Source organism: Sylvia atricapilla, chromosome 2, assembly GCF_009819655.1.
Source record: "Sylvia atricapilla isolate bSylAtr1 chromosome 2, bSylAtr1.pri, whole genome shotgun sequence".
Lineage (NCBI taxonomy): Eukaryota > Metazoa > Chordata > Aves > Passeriformes > Sylviidae > Sylvia > Sylvia atricapilla.
In genome coordinates this window covers 28,553,467-28,573,964 of record NC_089141.1, presented here as the reverse complement: position 1 = coordinate 28,573,964, position 20,498 = coordinate 28,553,467, and the positions used below count along the sequence as shown (strand labels likewise).

The window sequence follows — 20,498 nt, the reverse complement described above, 5'->3', positions numbered from 1 at the left end:
GCAAGGTGTGTCCCCAAGGTCTGTGCCAAGGTAAAGCACATCTAGAAAGTCCTATACATTGCCTGTGGGATGCACAGCTGGCTCTCTCTTCAGAGCCCTTGGCTGCTTAGGACAGGTCTTGTCCTGTTCCCAGAACAGGCTCCTTAGCTGGACTCTGTTCAAAAGGGTCCTGACAAATGCTGTGCTCTCCATCTGTGTTACACTGTCATGGCTCATACACGTTCCCCTGACCTGAAACGTCAGCTCTGCCCTGCCTAAGAAGTTGAAACAGAACAGAGGTGCAAAGGGAAGGATTAAACCTGTCAATATCTGATTTCCTTGCCTTGTACTCCACTAGGACTTTCTTGTTTGGCTTTCCTGTAGCATCCTGTATCTCAAAAACCTGGACAAACACACCAGCTGAGCCCCAGCTCCTCTCTGCACTGGGAAAAGGCTCATGTTGGGTACCAAACATCTGGCTTAGCTGTAGCACAGAGAGGCCTTATATTCTTACCCAGGAAGTCAGGGAAGGAGCTAAGCACAAAGCCCTTCCCCTTGGCCACCTCAGCTCAGACAGGAGGTTTTGGGAGGCAGGGCTGAGGAGTGAGAGCCCCTACACCCCTCTGCAGCAGGTGGGTGTTACACCAGGTGGGCACAGCATGGGCCGTGCCACAGGGAGGTGGCATTGGCACAGCCTTCTGCTGCCTTCTTCCAGCAGCCTTCCAGAGGGAGGCAATGATTTGGAGTTTTACTGTTTTATAGCTAAGTGAGCTTTAAATCCAAATGGGAGAAATCTCAGAAACACCTACACACTGTGAGTATGGGTTTTTTCCACACTGGCACTTCTGCTCATGGCCTTGTGCTATGAAGTGTGGATGGTCTCTGGGGATGGATGTCTCATAGCACCTGTGGGTGCCTGTTCCGTTGTTACAGAGCCCTTGGGAGAAACATTTTTTTCTTCCATTTACTCGTCGTTTCTCTGCATGAAGCTTGGCTCATTGCCTTTGCTCCTGCCACTGTGCACCTCTGAGGAAAGCCTGGCTCCAACACTGTTCAACCTGACTTGAACATAACCTCAGGGCCAGCAGAAGAACCTTAATGAGATGCCTGTAACTGAGGAGAAAGGTAGCCCAGACAATAATTTAACAGTCAAAGCTAAACAGGAAGTCTTTATGCATTTAATATACCTTCTTATATGGTAAATTTTTGTCTGAGGAGTCATATGTCTCAAAAAGAGCATAGTTGATTGTTCTGAGTGCTGTTTGGAGACACATTTGTAAATGTTTTGGTTTTTCTACCCCCCCCTTCCCCCTCCTTGGCAAAATTCTGAGTAGTAGAAAAGCATAAATTAAAATAGATTGTCATTCGTTACTACATCAGGGATTATCTTCAATTCTCCGTAAGATCCAAAAATATCTGCTAACATGCAAGCAGTTTCCTGTTTATAGGTTTTAAAATTATTACATATCATTCACTAGTTACCTTAGATGGATTTTATCCTACTCTGTGTGGGCTATGTACTGTAAGTATCAAACAGACACACTACAGATTTCTAATGCCTGAGGGTAAACAACCTTGTTTATAGCCTTTTTCACAAAAAAAACTGTATAAATTTCTTCTAAGGCAAGACCAAGTTTATACACAGAGTGGCTGTTTGTTGTAATATAGCTGAGAAAGACAGAAAACCCCTACTTTGTACAGGGCTTACCCTACAGATGGCCACAGCACATCACGCAAAATATGGTCACAGGACCATTTATAAAATTCAGCTACCAATCTGGCTTGCAATTTCATCTACAAAGTGCATTAAAATGAAAATAATTCATTGATGGTTTTGCCATGCCTGAATTTACTCATTTGTTCATATGACACCACAGAAATATGAGTTATATTTGACAGCCCAGCTGTCCATGTCTGGGAAAGGCAGTTCATCTGCTGTCAGGCCCTTCTCCCAGGTTAAATTATTCAACAAGCAACTAAAGTGGATAATCTTCATTCATTCTGACATTTTCAATTTCATTCAAAGTTTAGCTGATGAAGCCATTGTATGGTATTTCATTTCATTGTGTATCTTCCGGTTCCTGCTTGTTGCAAGTCATAAAATGTTCATATTGTCTGAAATTTTATAATAGATGACCTTCCCTTCACTGTGGTCTGTGAAATATTGTCTCCTCTACAATGACAAAGCTCTTTTCATGTCTTTGGGTGTTGCTGTTATTCCTATTGATTTATTCAACTACTTTTTCCTGTCACACTTTTTTGTCATACAAAATAAATTGCTTTGGGTTTGTTTGCTTTAGATTCACAGGCTGGGAAAAGTAATGTCATCATTTAGATTTCCTTTAAAATAACAATAGTGATTTTTTTCTTCTGCAGTATTTTTTCTGCCTTTAACTGAACAGCTAATACAATTTGTTAACTGGAGCTGTTAATACAGGTCTCAGGTTTTACAGTGGGTTTTTTCTTGCCTGTCACCACACAAAGCTGATGTAGGCATTAAGGAGAGACACTCCTTTGCTAGAGCTGCTGGTTTCCAACAGGAGTTCTTAGGTGAAAGTGCACAGACCACCTCAGGCACGATATGAGTGTCTTCAAGAAATGTTTCCACAGCTTTTTCTTTTCACACATGTCTGTTCTTCAAAGCCAAAGGTTAAAGTTCAATTTATTGCTTTGCTTTGGCCTTCAAGGGTTGAGTGTTGTGCTACAGTCCTTGAGGAGGCTGAACAGGAGCATATTAGAGAAACAAGTGCCTTTCTTGGGGCTATTTACCTTTGGTGGTAGAGGTTCCAAAATTGCTGAAGACTTTTGGAGCAGACAAGGATTCCTACATATACTACTGTTGTGATAGTACAGAGAATATTAACCCCCAAACACAGATAACTTTTCATCCTGCAATTGCAGTCAGAAGCGAGCCACTCTGGTTTTGGACAACTGGAAGTCACCTACAAAGCTAAAAAATAGAAACTGAAAATAAATCAGAGGAAACTATACCAGAATTGGGTTAAGATGATTAAAATTACACAGCTCAATATCTTACTTTATTTTCAAAAGAAAATGTGTTTACTGTAGTAGTCATAAAATTGGAGGTGTAGGGCACATCAAATTTTTGTGTCATCTTTGCCAGGCAAAGCAGTGAAGATTGCATGGCTCAGAAGAAACTTTGCAGAATGAGGCATGCTGTGACGAGAATTTATCAATATTCATGATGGCCTGTAATAACATATTAATTTCATTTTTATGTCCGTCATTCCAACTCAAAACAATATATTTTAAAGTGCTGACGAAGAGGACCATGAAGGAAATATTGTGGAAATTTACCTCAGATTGCTGTGATTAGATGCTGCCCGCAGGGAATACTACCATGTGCTGAACACAGTTCATATCCCCAACACTACAGATATCAGATGGGTTAAAGAAAGCAGGGTATGAATCATTCAAAGATTTCTAATATAAGCATTATCCAAATAAACACCCTTCCCCCACTGGCAGAGTCCCTGGCCAAATACTGTCCCTCCGTTCCAGCTCCTCCTTACCGCCTCTCCCTGTTTCCGGATGGGCCCTGGCCCCCAGCCCTTATCTCCTCCAGCCCCCGGGCTGTTTGCAGAGAGCAGCTATAAAGAGGCTGACAGAGCACAGAGTGCAGAATTACAAGGTGCAGGAAAACAGCAGCACTGCACCGCGACCTGCCCTGCACCATGGGGAAGGACAAGCTGCCCAGCAAACCAAACATCTTCCTCCTCCTTCTCTTCTTCCTTCCTGGAAATGCTCCTCTCACCACAGAACCGTAAGCTACACGTGCGGAGGGGGGAGGGAGGTCCGAGGGCTCCCTTTTCCCTCAGTTTTCCTTCCGCGAATAGCCGAGCCCTGAGTTTCTGCACAGCTCTGACAGTGCCCGCGGTCTGTGCCCACAGTGCCCGCAGTCCTGCCCTGCAGCACACCTGGATCCTCACAACATTTCTGCCTAGGTGTATTCCTACCTAGAAACCTCTCAGGGCCTGGGATTTTTGTGGGCACGATGCAAGAATGCGGGTGCTCACCTTTCCCGGAGTATCCTAGTTTCAGTCACTGAGTTACTTCTCTCCATTCCCCCTGTTGCTTTCGAGCCAGTTTGTTCCCCTTTCTCCTGCCAGTTTGTTTCCCTTGGCAGCATCAGATGGACTTGTTCTCGGAGAGGATGTGTGACCTAGATTCTGCTCCCCCGGCGCGGAGGCCGGTGCCAGCGCCCTCCCCGGCCAGCGCTGGGGCCCCGCCGATGGCCCGGGACACGGGCAGCCTGGCACGGCTCGGGCCGCCTGGAGGCTGCCGTGGCCACCCCAGCCTTGCCCAAAGGACAGTGTGGCTCTAAAGCCTCTTGTCTGGGGGGGAGCAGGGTCCCTCTCAGACCTTGGCTGCCGTTCCTCTTGCTGCGCTGACAGAGGGGCACTTCTCACAACACGGGCCCTGTAATCCTTGCTGCGGAGATGTGCCCACGAGCACTGCCACAGTGCCGGCAGAAGGTGCGGCATTACAGCTGCCACTTGCTGCGTGTCAGAGGTAAAGTTGTAACTGCGTCAGCCTGAAGGACCTTTGACTCACACTGTGCCATCAGCCCTCATTCATCTGTCCTGTTTGGGTGCTTCTGGAGTAGGGCAGCCAACCAAGTCTGCTTTGGGGTCAAGCAGAGCTCTCTGGTCCCCCTACAGTAATCCCATGTAACTAAGTAATTGAGATTAAGTAATCTCAATTCATTCTTGCCCAACATGGGGGGAGAGGAAATGAAACCATACTGTTCAGACCAATGGGCAACACAGAATCACAGAGGCGAAGGATGGCTTGGGCTGGAAGGGACCTTAAAGATCACTCAGTTCCAAGCCCCCTGCCATGGACAGGGGCACCTCTCTCTAGATCAGGTTGCTCAGACCTCCATTCAACCTGGCTTTAAACACTTCAGAATGGGGTAGTCGCAGCTTCTCTGGGCAACCTGTGCCAGTCCTCATCACCCTCACAGTGAAGAAATTTTCTCCCTAGTATTTAATCTAAACCTACTGTCTTTCAGTTTGAATCCATTCCCTCTTGTCCTGTCCCTTGGCAGTAGTCTCTCTCCATCTTTCTTGTAGGCTACTTTTTGTCCCTTACCTGAGCCTTATTCTGGGAGGGAAAAACAAAGATAGGCTGAGAGGTGGGAGAGAGAGGGGTTTTGTTGGGGTCCACAGAAGGAAGACAGGAGCGGAGTGGGGAGGCAGTTCTGAGCAGTGAACTGCTAGGTAACATAAGGGTAGTGGTTTTGTTGTGGGTGCAGGATAGATCAGATGCTGCATACAACACAGAAAGGAAGCAACAAAAAATTAAACTTCCAACTAAGGCTTGGTTTCTGTGCCCTATGCAAGTAACCAAGTCTTGGTTGGAAGTTTAATTAATTTCACTTCTTTGGGCAGAAATAGCTACTGCTACTTCTGTTTCAGAGGTGTCCAGCTGGACAGGAGACACAATTAAGGCTCAGATTACATATTAGAAAAAAACATATTCATCAAGTTAGCGCAGCATTGGAGCATGTGACCCAGATATATGGTAGAAACATCTATGGTGTCCTTTGCAAAAATCCTGTTCCAGGATGGAAGGTGGGCTTGAGACTTCCAGAGGTCCTTTGCAACCAAAACTTGTGTGATTTTGGAAGAATGCAGCCAAAGGTATTGTTCTCCTACTCTGGTTGTGCATGTAAGCTGTTTTACAGTGCAGTGGACATACTTGGGAGTACTCTGCATTTGGTCGTAAGTGTGAAGTCATAATGACACTTGAATTGGCAGCTATGGATTTGGGCTGATGAAATTCACTATCTTCTTTGGCTGGGTGCTTGTTCTAGTAAGTCACTGAGAGTCAATACACAGACAGACATTATTCCACCTTAAGCTACAGTATTACCTTCTCTGTATAGACAAACTCATAATTTTTGTCTCAGCCTCCATCTCCTATTCCTCCTTGATGCCTGTCTCTGTCAGAGTCACCGCCTCTCTTGTCAGAACAGCTCATTGCATGCTGAGATCTCTTTTGTCAATCCAGATGTTCTTTGTTCTGGAATGTCTATACGTGGATTTTGTGACCAAAGTTAGTTAAAACGCTCATGGTAATTTAATTCACCTGTTTCTTCTCAACAATGCATCCCAAAACACCTAAAGAGAGGTCTGTAAGCAGCATGGTTTATATCCTTGATTCAAGGCAGGGAAGCCAGCCTAAAGGGAAGCTCTGCAAGTTGGCCAAAATTTCAGCAGAACAGTGAACAGGAAGAGAAATGAGGCCAAATTCCCCACAAACTAGGTCATGCTGTGCTTTCTGTAGACTGGATGTTATTGTCGCATTGCCAGTGCCACTGGTGGGGGACAGGGGGAATGGCATTAGGGGAAGCAGCATGGGCTGAAACTGTGGTAAGGAGGTTATGGAAGAAAGAAAACGCTGGAGAAAGTAGAGAATCACAGGTTATAACTCACTCTCTGTGAGGCTGGAGTTCCCTCCTTTCACAGCCCCTGCAGCAGTGCTGGCTGAGCATTTGCTAGCAGGGTCCTTGTTACATTACATCACATCACAGTGCTGCCTCAAGATGAAGGTACTGCCTGGGTCCCACTGCATCCACAAAAGCTTTAGGGACTCCCCAGAAGGCTCAGAGCCCAGGCAAAAATGTAGTTCTGGATGGATGCACGTGTATTTGTCCTCTATTCCTTTCTGAACACTTCCCAACAGCCTGTTACTTGTTATTGATTGAGAATTTTCCAAGACTGACCAACAGTGCTCAAGACTGAGTGGCAGGACCTGGCTTATTATTTTCCCTTTATGAACAGTTCATTTGCTATTTTTGCTACTCAGTTCTATCACACAAAAAATCTTTTCCACAAATATGTAAGTCAATTTTTAGAATTTTCTTATCCTGCACAGTTATGAGAAAATTGTACTTTGGAGATCATTTAGGTATGTACTGAAGAACAGGGGTCTCAACACAAACTCTGGAGGTTTTCATTGGTTCCTGCCCTTGCTGTCCTATCTTTCAACCAATTAATCCAGGACAGAATTAATAATTTGATTTATTGGTAAAATGATCCCTTTTATTGAATGGCAGCTTAGTTTAAGGGTGCTTTGTGAGGGACCTTTGTCAAAAGCTCTTTGAAGATGCAAGTACACTTGAGTTGCAATAAAACACTACAGGCTGAAATCCTTTGTGTGCTCGTCTTAATAAGGTCCCAAACTGCAAGCACTCACATCTTTGCTCAGCATGTGAAGGATCTGGAAACCTGGATAGGCAAAGACAGGAGCAGCCAGACAAGTGGGTGGTTTTTTTTCCTCAGCTGTTTTTAGCTTATGCCTTTGAGTCTCAAAAGGAGATTGTGGGATATACAAAATTCAATTAACAGCCTGAAACCTTTCAAACCGTCCTTGCTCCCTGCTGTGAAGCCAAACAAAAAATCCTTTGTAAAGCACTCTCTATTAGCATAGAAATTGTTCCTTCTGCTGCAAGCATTTTCCTGCTTTTAGGCTAATTAGTTAGAAGGTTTAATACGTATAAACCCAAAATAAAATGAATGCTCATGTTATATGCACTGCATTTCGCAGGGATGGCAATGGATTCGGCATGCTAATTTGTTAATTTCCCTCCACTTAATACTGTTGCCTTAAAAGTGTTCCACATTTCTGATCTTTCTTGCTTCCCTCTCTTCACAGGCAGTACATGGTGCTAGTGCCCTTTCTGATACACACGAATTCTCATGAGAAAATCTGTGTTCAGCTGACCCACCTGAACGAGTCTGTGACTCTGAGTGCCACACTGGAGTACCAAGGGGAGAACAGGAGCTTGATTGATGATGTGGTGTCAGAGAAAGATGTGTTCACCTGCATCTCCTTCTCTGTGAGTATCTCATCCTTGTGGGATGCTCTCGTGTTTATTGATGTGGCACAGTAAATCCAAACAGTCCAGAAATGAAAAATAGGACACACTGCAATCAGAGACCCCTAAGATAATTCAAACAAAAGAATTAACACAATCTGGGTAACTTACTGTGGTAGTCTTACGAGGACTAATTTTCCCCAATTACCAAATTCTGTGTCCCACATAATACTTCTCTGCATGCTTGTCTTAGAGAAGTCTTTTGGAACTTTGGCTGACAGAATGTGCCCCATGTTTGTTTGATATGTATAAGCCTGAGATTAAAAATATCAAAATATTGGAGTGAAAACTGTAGAAGCTGGGGAATTGTTAAAGGCAGTGAAGTCCATGAAGTCATATGGCTGTTTCTGGAGCTTATTCACAATTTTTTACTGCAGAAGGCTGGTTGGTGAGTAATGTAAGCAACAGGTTCCATGCTCTAATTAATAAATCTGGGTTAATTTTCTTTTTGATAAATCATGTGATGACACAAGATCAGGTTCAATATTTCTCTAAGAAAGGTATATACATGAAGGAAGGCAATCATGTTTTTTCTTGCTCCCTGCTCTGAGTCTTTTTTGTCCCTTCAGGGAACTTTCTGACCCAGCTAGCACTTTTTCCTTCAACACTCAATGAGGTGAATCAGTAAAGCAGTTATCCTCTTCATTCTCCTTAGCTTCCAAAATCCAACAGCACATCTGTGGCATTTCTCACTGTGAGGGTGACTGGGGACACAATGCAGTTCAAGAGCCGCAAGTCAGTGCTGGTCAAGAATCCTGAAAGCTTGGTCTTCATCCAGACAGACAAATCCATCTACAAGCCTGGACAGACAGGTACCAGGAACTGGGCTGGTGTTGACTTTGACAGCATAAAATCTTAAAGGCTCCATTCTCCAGAGGTGTCATAATTGCATTAAAGTTTTCAGATTTCTCCATGGGGGAACGTAAGGTACTCAGTAAATCTTATTTCTGTCCACTGAGGTCTAGTTCACAGCACTTTCATCATTCCTAGTCTTCATTCCCCAGGCACAGCATATCACCCAGATGTAGGCACAGGGTCTGATGCATTCTACTCAAGTGGAGGCACAAAACTGGGATGACTGCAAAGCATAGTCTCCCTTGGCTGCACCAGAATCAACAAAGCAGGACAGGCACTCCCAAGAGATAATTCCGTTCAGCCAAGACCTGATTATCCTTCTAAATTTATCTGCCCCTCACTATCTGCAAGAAAAAGGGACTGAAATAATTATTTCTATTACTTAGATATCTCAATTCAGAGCCTGTTGACCCATGGAATGAACCTGTGTTATAAATTATTGAAACATTGATGTATCCTGGTGATACTACAAATTTAACAGTGAAATTTCCTTTTCTTCTATTACACTCCTTAGTTCAGTTCCGGATCGTCTCTCTGGACAAAGACTTCTACCCACTGAATGAGAAGGTAAAACCTTTAATTCCTTGTTGTTAGCCTGGAGATTTAATTCTTAATTACCACCATTGTTGTCATCATCCAGAACCACTGAAGACAGCTTTTAAAGCAAATTATACTCTCTCACACCATGCTGTACCTGTTCCATATTCTATCCTAGGACACACTCTGCCTGTCTCTATTGGCTGAAAAAAAAAATCCCCCTTTTCAGAAGCATATAGATGTTTAAAACCAGATTTGCAAATCAATGTATGTGGCTAAGCATGTGGGCAGGGATCTATTTCTGAAAAAACTACATGGAACAAGTTTCCATTGGTAGTGACAGGTGTGCAGTTGTTTCTGGCAGTGGGTGAAATCTACACTTGGAGAGCAGCATGACAAGAACTTGGTTTTATGAAACTGGTCAGGGGGGCAAGCCCACCTTTTATTTTATTTGACAATCAGTTCCTCATGCAGACAAGTTCTTTGAAAGCTTATACTTCATCACATCTTCATACTGTGGTAAGACAAAAGATCAGGGCCCTAAAATATTATAGAAAAGACTCTCTTAGCCATCAAGAACAAAGGAAAAAGGGCAAATACAAAAAGGGAACAACCCATAGGATTTCTTAGAAGTTTTTTCTTCTGCCCTTCAGTCCAAATCTGAAATTACTTCTGTGTGATTAATATTTCTAACATTGATTTTCTTTTGCTCTTTCCCCACAGTTTCCCTTTGTGTATGTTCAGGTGAGTGGATAACTACATTGTTTTTTGGAGAAGAATGTCCAGGCACAGAGGTACTCATCCCCAGCAGTGGTGTTTTCAGGCTGAGGGGCAAGAAAAAAATCACAGGCGTGTGACCTTTTCCCTTTGGTTAAAGGAAGGCTGAGTAGCTGGGCGTCAAAATAAGTTCCAACAATTGTTCTTTGATCACAGAATGAGCTGTAGGAGAGAACTAATTAACCATTACAAGTCATGCTGTGAACAAAACTACAGTTGGCTAGAGGTCATCAAAATGGCTTATTTCTCTTCCCAGTCAGAACTGAGAGTTTCTGTCTGCCAAGTGTGGTTGAAATTAGAGACCAGGGTTAAATAAGGTATCAAAACCAAAGAAACAAAATTAGGTAAGTAGAGATCCTGTCCATCAATTCACACCCTGGATGTCACTGATTTATCTTAGTGAAGCACAGAGGCAGAAGTTAGTATGAGTCTGCTGCTTTTGAGCTATTATCCTGACCTATTGATTCTGTAATTTAAAAAAATAGAACACCTTTCTGAGGAAGAAAACAAACTGGCTTTCAAGCCTTCCCTATAGATACATCACAGATATGGCAACAACTTCACAAGCCCAGTTTGAAATGTAAACATTTATGTAAACATTTTCTTGAATTCCTCCTCCGAGGAAGCCCAGTGGTGTCCCTCACAATAAGTAGTGAGCTTTTCAGCAGGGTTGAAACAGGATGATGAACAGGATTTGGTCAGAGCTAAGGGATGCATTTTAATGGCTGTGCCACCCTCTCAGGTGGCTTCTTGGGAACACGGCCCTCTCTTCTGCCACCTGACTGATGACCTCCAGCTGGGAGATGTCATTCACATCTCCATTTTCCCTAAGCCCTGAGATAATATCTCAGTGAAGTAAATGCACATAGTCACATACCTCGAGTCACACACCTATCTAGAGTAAATAAACTTTTGGTGACAGCCAAGGTACAATGCAAAGAGAAGGCAGAAAATGAAAGACTGTTAACATTAAACATCCTGCTGAGGAGCCTGAAAAGGATGCATTAAACAACGCAGAACCACTGTGCTGTTTCAGTGATTTCTAAAAGAAATTTGGGGCTGAGGGGATTCATTACTGATAGTCAATTAATAATAAGCAATACACATATGTAGTGGTGGTGAGTCTTCAGCTCCAGCATTAGGAGCATGGAGACATGAGGGAGGGCTCTCAGCTGGATGCTTTTATGTGGAAGTATACTTTCCTCTGTTCCTGTCACCATTCCCCCACCCAACCACTAGCTTAGGACTCTTATACATGTACATTTCTCAGTCCCATAGATAAGTCAGGTGTTGGATTCCTCAGCAGATTATGTACTGGTGCTTCACCAATTTTCATTCCAGGCAGAGGAAAAACAAAGCTTTTGCATGCTGTGTGGCCAGTCAAGGAAGCTGAAACTTCCCTCTTTTCTCCATGTGTTCCACTTACTTCTGATATCAATTCTGTTCCCTTCTGTTACCCTTCAAATCAGTCTTGCCTCGTTTCCTGGCCCCATCCTTTGCAGGTAGAGCTGAAGGGAGGACAATACCCCTGGGCGTTAGAAGTGCTTAAAAACTGTATTGCATGCAAGTTATGCAGAATTGACAGGTAAGCACTTCCAGAACCTCACAGATTGTTGAATAGTTACAGATAGGTATTTCCCAGCTGGGATGTGCATACACTGGGCACTGCACTGCTCTGTCCCTGGCACTCTCCTGTACTGTCTCGTGACACTGTTACCCTCACATGCAGGATCCCCAGAGGAACCGTGTGTACCAGTGGCAAGGGGTGGAACTAGAAAAGGGCTTTACACAGCTCTCCTTGCCCCTCACCTCGGATCCCATCCAAGGCTCCTACAAAATTGTTGTGCAGAAGAGCTTCTCATCCCATGTGGAGCACTCCTTCAGTGTGGAGGAATTTGGTAAGGAGAGGAATTTGGTAAGGAGAGGAATTTGACAGTAATGCCTTTTACTGTGACCACTCAATTTGGAATTTCCTGGGAACGACATGGAGAATAGAGGGACTGAATATAACAGGCAATGAGGTTCATGGGGGCTGAGCCAGAAAGCACTAAGTATCAGAAGTGGTTGCTGACTTTACAGCATCTCTGCAACCTGCCTGAGCTTGTATTCTCTCATAGTGCTCTTGGGAGCACAAGACGTACCAGAAATCTTGTACATGGCTTGTGGCACCAATTTCAGCTGACTTTGTCTTAGTTGATTCCAGTTCAGCAGCTTGCTGCAAGTAGCACTAAATACGAAGTAAGAGATGACAATATTTTGGTGACTCTATTTTGCGTCTCATCGTCTGCTTAAGGTCTCTTTCTCCATTCATAGTCCTCTCTATTTTTGCTCTTCCTTGTTTCTGTGAAAGCTTAGAAAACTTGTTTGGTAGAAAACTTGTGATTGAAGAACAATCCATGAATGTTACAAACAGACTGCTAGGAGAGACTGAGTAAGGAGAAATATGCTCCTGCTGGGGGGCTTTTAAACCCCAGTCCTCTAACAAAACTTCTCAGGTAATGATAGATGTGTATTCTGACTGTAGTGCACATTTGAGAAGGGTGATTGGCCAGTGCTTCACACTCTCAGGCTCTCCACTGACTCTGCCTGAAGACCAAATATTGATCAGAACCTGCTGCTTCTGGAATATGCAGACCAAAGATTGCTGTTGAAGTCCATGGGAGATGGGTTATTTGGCTTCGAGTCAGGCATGGTGAATTATTTGACCACAAACCAGGTTATAGGCTTCAACCTGCCATGGTGACAGATGGCATGTTCCTCCTCCCACAAAAACCATTCTGAATGCCCCACAAAATCAAAGACGTTATATCCTTTTGTTAGCCTCCTATTAAATAGATTTTTCTTTCCTTTGTTCTTTAGTTTTTTCCTGTGAATCTCTCCTATTGCTATTTTTCTTACAGTCTTTTGAGGAAATGTGCCCTGGGGTTGAAATGTTGAGCCTTGCCGCTCATCTTAGTGGCAAATTTATGTCTAAACTGTATTACCCAGGGTTATTTTTCATTTCCTGGGTGTACACAAGAATTATTTCCTTGCACCGTGAAAAATTCCTCAGCTGCACCACCTGGAAGCAGGACATTACATGCTTCAGTCCAGTCCTGGGCATGAGGAGGTGGAGATGTCGGGCTGCAGGATGAAATATGGGAAGAGGAATGTAACTTAACACTCAGCAGCAAAATATGTATTTTACTTGTGCCTCTTTATATTGGGCTTTAGTGCTGCCTCTTTCACTTGAAAATATAGATCTGAGAGTCTATGGCTAGATTCACTTGAACTCTCTGGGCATGAAGGATGATATCTCATGGTGCATCTTAGTGAGGCTAGGAGCAGCTCTGGATCTCCAGAACAGTAAGAATCAGCCAAGAGAATCAATGATTTGGGGCATTTCAATGTGGGAAGTTGCAAAGGGGGTGAATGTCCCACCTGCAAATGATGCATTGTGAACAAAACACACAGGACCAGTGTGTCCTTCTGAAGGGACACAGTTGAGGGATCTGCTCAGCTGCCTGGTGCCACATAAGCCTGTGGTGCAAATAAGGGAAGGTAGGGACAACAAACTTCCTGAATTGCCTTTGAACCCAAACAGTAGTGAAGGCTGAGAAGACCTATGGAAGGGGTGGAGATCTATACTGAAGACCATAGAGAAGTTCATATGAAGATGATCCTGGCTCTATGCTCGGGTCACTGTGTAGTACACAGCTCTCATTCACTCTTCTCACACCAGACTTTCTCTCTTCCAGTGCTGCCCAGGTTCGAGGTTCTGGTGAAGGTCCCAAAGATGATCACTATTAAGGACAACGAGCTTCCAGTGTCTGTCTGTGGTCTGTGAGTCACAGAGCTCCAGTAAATCTCTCTTGCTTTTTCTTCACTCTGCCTTTTTGCTGAGGACCAAAAGAATTGCTCAGGGAGGGTTTTTAAACTTTTCCCAGGCATTTAGTGAACACTAATTTCACTCTGTCAGTCCTGAGCCTGCTGCTTGGCCTGAACAGTCAAAATGAAGGGTCTTCCCTGTGTTCCTTAAAAGATTATGTCAAACAAGTCTGCATCTTTCTCTTCCCAGTTTATTTCACATTTTCTCTTTGTCTTTACATTTCTTCAGTTAGAGCTTCTCTGCCAATACTGCCAATACTGAACCCAATACTGAACTCCAAGATGTCAGATCAGACATCATTTAAATTGGTGATGCAAACCCATTGTTCTAATTATCTTATAACTCGTTCCTTCTGAGTACCTGGTTGCCTTTCCATTTCCTCGTTGAACCCTGAGCAGTTTGTAATACAGGAATGCTCCTGGCTGAAATAATTTTCTGAAGTCAACCTTTGCAGAGACATCCCATCTAGAACAGGATGAATGTATCTTCCATGGATGGTGGAAGAATCTCACTATGGAAGTGGTGGAAATCATAAAAATGTCAGATTTGTCAGCCTTTAAGAAGGATTAGGAAATCATCCACAGAGGTCTTTTAAGAGATGTGTCTGAGTGTTACTGTGACTAATTGTCTCCTAATCTGATACATTGTTTAACACATTGTGATTAGGTACACCTATGGGAAGCCTGTTCCTGGTGTGGTGAATGTCCAAGTATGCCGGAAATTTTCCCAATCAGCTTCAAGTTGTTACGGAAAAGAAGCAGAATCGGTGTGTGAAGAATTCACTAGACGGGTGAGTCCCAAGATCAAAATGTAGTGGCTTTTCTGAAGGTTAATGGGCAGTGTTGTCTCAAGAGAGATCAAATATGTCGGGAGATAGAAGGGCATCAGAGATAGCATTCACTCCAGGGAAAACCAGAGAATCTCAGAGGAGGACATTCTTAACAAAAGGATCATAAAACTGGAAACAGAAATGATGATGAAAACCTGACCCCATTGAAACTAATGACAAACCTCCACGCCAGCCATGAGGTCTTTGGTATTGTTCCACAAACTGAGAAAAGAATCTTTGAAGGAATTTTCTAACTGTGAGAGGGACAGACTGTGAACAAGAAGCAAAGATTAAGAGAAAACAAGAGGCCTGTATACAGAACAAGGAACAGAGAAGAGGTTGTATTGTATATGGGCCAAATACAAGAGAAAGAGCAACAAGTTAAAGAGAGAAGACAATAGAAGAAACAGGAAGAAAAACAGAAAACTAAGACAGCTGGGAATTAACAAGGAAGCCAGCGTGTCCCTTGGAAAACTGTGTCAGGTGTCTCACAGAACACAGAAAATCTGTGGATGAAACACTAGGAAACAGGCTGCACACGAGTTCTGGCCCTGGAGACAACCCTTGAAGAAATTCTGGAATTTCATGGACAGAAGTTAAGCATGTTGGGTTTGAGGTATCTATTCTCATTCCTCAAGGCACAAACTTTGTTAACAGAATTTCAATTTTCTTTCCAATCCCTTGCTTAGGCAGATGCTCGTGGGTGTGTTTCTGGTGTGGTGAGGACCAAGGTGTTTCAGCTCCTGCGCAAGGGATATGAGATGAGCATTGAGGTACAAGGCAAAATCACAGAAGATGGCACAGGTATGTAGGCATGAAGAAGGCAAAGCGATGGCAGGCCATAACAGGAGGAACTGGCAAACATGAGGAAGGTGGAATAACATGACTAGAAATTTATTGATAATCCCTCTTTACTGTGCTCTGTCTCAGGAATAGAAATGACTGGAACAGGCTCCTGTGGTATCACATCCACCATGAGCAGAATCCGCTTTGACCTGTTGGACCATGTGTACAAACCAGGGATCCCACTCTTTGGAACGGTAGGGAACTTCTGAGACCACGGGCAATGAACAGCACAGCAAACACACAAGAACACAATCCCATCAGATGGAGTAGTGGGGTTTGCAGGTGACATGGTTTAAGAGGCATGTGATACATGGTGGAGGTCCCAGATGAAGCTGGCCAGGGGAGTTAAAACTACTGAGGAACTTGGGATCCTAATAGACAATGTCCATGGGCTTACCGGATTGTTTTGCTGAGAATTTTCTCAGCTATTCCCTTAGACAACTCAGGGCATGCCTCACACATTTCCTCATTCTTTTCCTTCGTTCTTCTCTACCAAGAAATATCCTGCCTGGCAAGGAAGAAAAGAGGGAAGAGGATGTATTACTTGGGAACTGTTTTTTGTTGCTAGTTGAAAACCTGAAGTTTGTTATTGCTTCGTTAGGTGAAGCTGGTCGATGGCACTGATGCTCCACTTGCCAATGAAACCATCACAATTACTGTGGGTGGAAACAAATACAAAGGGAATTACACTACAGATGAGCTGGGACAATCCTGGTTTTCCATAGACACTACCAGCTTCACAGAACTCTCCCTGGAAATCCGAGTGAGTGGCAGAGACAGGGGTAAGCCTCTGTCTTTCTCTTTGACAGGAGAAATGTCTATTCATGGGTTATCAGTCTTTTCTGCCAACTGGAAAGTAAGGCAAGTTTCTCCGTGGGTCACCTCACTTCTTGGTGTCTTTCCTGCATGTTCTCCAGAATCTCTTAAGAATGCGAAATACAGAACATATCCAGAGTGTTTCTGTGGACTTTGTACCTGATTTTGTTTGGCTATGAACCTTTTATTCCTCTTTCTCAGGCAGATCACAAACCTGAACTGAACTGTTATGACAGTGACTGGATGACGCCATCCTACGAGCATACCACGCGCAGAGTAACTCGCTCTTACTCCCTCAGTAAGAGCTTCCTCAAAATTGAGCCAAAGCCTGAGACATTAAGTTGTGGCTCCTCAGCAGAGGTCCAGGTGCACTATATCTTCACACCAGAGGCCATAGGGGAGCAGAAGAAAATTGTCATTTATTATTTGGTAAGACATATTTGGGGTTACCTTGATCTGTGGCCACAGAAAGTATTGTGTCACCTCTAGCTGTGTTCCATGATGAGCAACCAGAGCACTGCTAGATGGAAAGCATTTGAAATGGAAAGTGTGCAACAGTGCAATCTAAATACACTTCCTTCGTGTTTCTCTTTTTTCTGTCTTCTGTGTGCAGAATTTTGGGAGACCACAGTAATTAGAACAGACTGTAACAGGCTGGCATTAAGAGCTATGAATTTGTTCATTTTGGGAATCAGAGAAGAGAGACTAATTGAACTGTGAGCAAACAATGACATATCAGTCTCTCTCAGGAGAATAGGAAGAATCAAATGAATATCCAAATAGAATGTCTTTCTCCCTGTTTATCCCAGTTGCCTGGGGAAATTGATTTTATGTACATACAGCAGGTAAACAAACAGTGAGAGAACTTCCATTTTTTACAGATGTGGATCCCACATCTTGAAATTCAAATATGCTGTTATAGAATAAATATTCCATTTCAAAAGTAACTGAATAAAAAGCATTTTTGACTGTGCAAAAGGAATCTTTTTCTAGAAATGAGGGAATTACAGGAAGCATTTAGAGTATTGCTTACTGTCTGACTCCAAGTATCTTGTTCAAGCTCTTCTTCTTTGCAGCCTGTGGTCTTGTGTCCCAGCCCTATGCAGTTATACAACTAATCCTGGTGAAATTTTTCTTCATACTGTTTCATGATGCAACTGAGAGAGAAATGAAGAGACTTTTTGACCTCCTGTCTGTTCCCAATTGTTAGAAATGTGCAGATGACTCTCAAAGTTATGTGTAGTTGGAGGCAAAATGCATTTGAACCTCATATATGTATGCAATATGTACAAAAGCAAAGACAAGAATAATCAATGTGGTCCTCCTAGGAGAAAATGTTTCTGACTCCAAAGACTCAGTAAATTCCAGCCTGGCACTTGTTTAGCATTTTCTTGGTGTTGCTCACACTCTTACAGTTAACGCAGTGAGTATTACTTCTCCTGCCTTTCAACACTGGCAACAACAATTCCAGGAAGATTTCTCTGTTACACAGGTGATGGCCAAGGGACAAATTATATTAGCTGACACCCATGATCTGACTGTGAATCCTGGAGATGGTGAGCAGATCTATGCCTTTTCAGTATTTCTGACGGTAATTTGGGGCAGGAGGCATGTAGATAAATTACTTAAATTCAAACATTGAATTTAACATTTCATTCAAACTTTGCACGTAATATTTCAGTTTTCAAAATTAAGCCTTTTTTGATGAAGTGACTTTGGTTAGTTTTGTTTTCTCTGAGTTCCAACAGATGCTATTTTTTTGATGACAGAATGTTAGAAAATTCAGCCAAAAATAAGTATAATGTTTTGGCCATGTCCTTAAACCAGCACTTTCTAATGGCCACTCTACCCTGTTCTGGTTGTGGATGCTTACCAGTGTTGTGAGACTCACATGTACAACAAGCAGGAAGAGTGTGCCTCCATTTCTTCATATCTCTCACTTTCCCCAATTTTTTTGTATTGTTCCTGCCCTGTAAGCATGCAAACACATGCATCCATATATTCTAAGCAACACATTTAATTTATTAACATAAATGTCCAAGGATTACACATTTCAGTAACAGAGACAGGCTGAGATGCAACTTTAAATATCTTTTGAAAATGAGAAGAAGGAAGCATTTTGTAAGTCTGTGAGGAGTCACACTGCAGTGGATACAAACAAATTATGGCAGTAAAAGATTTCGTGTGCTGTACGAAGTTCTGTATCCTCACTAGCAGCAGTGACAAAACTCCCACTTGGGCTGGTAACAAGGGATGTTCTGTCACTTTGTCTAGATTGTGACATAAAGCTCAGGCCCAGATAGAAAGAGTTTTCCAGCACAGAGGAGCATTTTCTACCATGTTTGCAGCCAGAGTTTGGTGTTCCAGATAAGTACTTGCCTAGAAGTAACCTTGCCAAGTTATTCTTTTAGCCACTCTGCATCCTTGACTGCCTGTTACCCTTGCAAACAGTCATGTTACTTTTTTTTGCCTCGACTATTTTTTTTGTAGATCTTGAAGCTTAAGGGCAAAAAATGGGTTGGGAGCATCAGGAAGTTATGCCCCATGTTAACTGGGGAGAGTCTAGAAGGTGCGTTGAGGCCCTCTAGACTCATGCTTTTTGTCAATTCATAATCAGCCTTTGAGTGCAGATGTCTTCAGCAGCATCCATAAATTTTAGTCATGTGTCAGTTTTCTGGCCCCTGATAACTAAAATTGTTCAGCATGAGTGAACTTGACTTTTTTTATCTGGGGAAGGCAAATGCATATCCTAGAACCTCTTGCATATTGAACAGCCTTTTGTTCTCTCCGTCAGGTTACGGGACATTTCAGTTGAGCTTTTCTGTGGAGGCAGGAATTGCTCCTGTGGCACAGATGCTTGTGTACACCACTTCACCCAGTGGGGAAGTCATTGCCAGCTCAGAAGATTTCCAGGTTGAAATGTGCCTCCCCAATAATGTGAGTATAAGTCATGGTTTATGCAACCCATGTTTGTCTTGTGGACTCACAAGCAGCTCAGTTTAGATTTCTGGAATGAAGGCAGAATTCACAATAGGTTCATGAAATGTTCTGACCAGATGTTGAAGGATCTGGTGACCAGAATAAGCTACAAAACTTTAGTAAAGTATCCCTCACACCCCCAGCAAGTATTTCCAAATAGGGAAGGAGTTTCAGTTTACCTTTAGACATTTTAGGAAGTTTAACTAGAAAGGTCTTTTTCTCACAGTAATTGGCTCCATGCCAACACAGGAGCATGGACTGGGCTCCAAGAGTGTAATTCAAAGCCCATTGTTAATTTCATTGGGCCAAGAGCCAAATTGTCCCTCCTAAAGCATTCAGTACTTAGGAAGGAGCCCAAAGGGAGTAAGAGGATTTTTGGAGTGTTTCTAGCAGGGTATCAGAGGTTTTCTTGGACACTTGTGTGCGGCTTTTCTTTTGTTTTCTGTAACGTTTGTTATTTTGATATTTTTCATTTATTAAACCTTTTACATTACAAAACACCTCTGAAGAGCAGTCTTGCTAAAATTATTTTAAGCCAATCTGCAAGGGCTGGACCCTCAGAGATTGATACATTTACACATGGTTTATAAGACTCTGGCCATGTGTTAACCTGTATCACAAAAGTATGAAAATGAAAAGTGGAGCAAGACAGAAACAAAAAGAGAATCACTCATCCTTGTTAATTACATTGATCAAAGGTGAGTATATGCTAGACACTACTAGAGCTCAATTCACAAGGCTAGAAGAGTCAGAATAATTATGTAACAGCATCTGGAAAAGTGGTTGCTTGAACTTCCATTTGGGTTTGCAGGTAAGATTGAGTTTCGCACCCAAGGAAGGTCTTCCTGCTTCCAACACACATCTGCAACTCCACACCTCTCCAAGATCTCTGTGTGCCCTCCGTGCGGTGGACAAGAGTGTACTCCTTATGAAGCCTGAAAATGAGCTTTCTGCCAGCTCTGTAAGTCTTGACTACTTTAGGTAATGAGCAATACAAGAACCAAGCAAGTACCCACTAACAACACTATAGACATGGGGCTATTTATTTTTACAGTTGCATTCCCTACACTTGCATTTTAGAAGCTGGCATTTACCAGCGGAGCATT

The 20,498-nt window shown here is 43.0% G+C and overlaps 1 protein-coding gene across 1 annotated transcript in view; it reads left to right on the top strand.

Moving 5' to 3' along the window:
* Nucleotides 1–3,659: 3,659 nt before the first annotated feature.
* The window catches only part of LOC136375603 (alpha-2-macroglobulin-like), a 35,432-nt gene continuing 18,593 nt past the window's right edge, over nt 3,660–20,498 (top strand). The window contains exons 1-15 of the mRNA XM_066341209.1: nt 3,660–3,763; nt 7,663–7,846; nt 8,541–8,697; nt 9,255–9,307; nt 10,001–10,021; nt 11,784–11,952; nt 13,792–13,876; nt 14,589–14,712; nt 15,441–15,555; nt 15,682–15,791; nt 16,199–16,360; nt 16,615–16,842; nt 17,906–17,969; nt 19,208–19,350; nt 20,204–20,353. Coding sequence (XP_066197306.1) covers nt 3,675–3,763; nt 7,663–7,846; nt 8,541–8,697; nt 9,255–9,307; nt 10,001–10,021; nt 11,784–11,952; nt 13,792–13,876; nt 14,589–14,712; nt 15,441–15,555; nt 15,682–15,791; nt 16,199–16,360; nt 16,615–16,842; nt 17,906–17,969; nt 19,208–19,350; nt 20,204–20,353 — 1,854 coding nt within the window. The 5' untranslated portion in view covers nt 3,660–3,674. The remainder of the gene's footprint in view (nt 3,764–7,662; nt 7,847–8,540; nt 8,698–9,254; nt 9,308–10,000; nt 10,022–11,783; nt 11,953–13,791; nt 13,877–14,588; nt 14,713–15,440; nt 15,556–15,681; nt 15,792–16,198; nt 16,361–16,614; nt 16,843–17,905; nt 17,970–19,207; nt 19,351–20,203; nt 20,354–20,498) is intronic.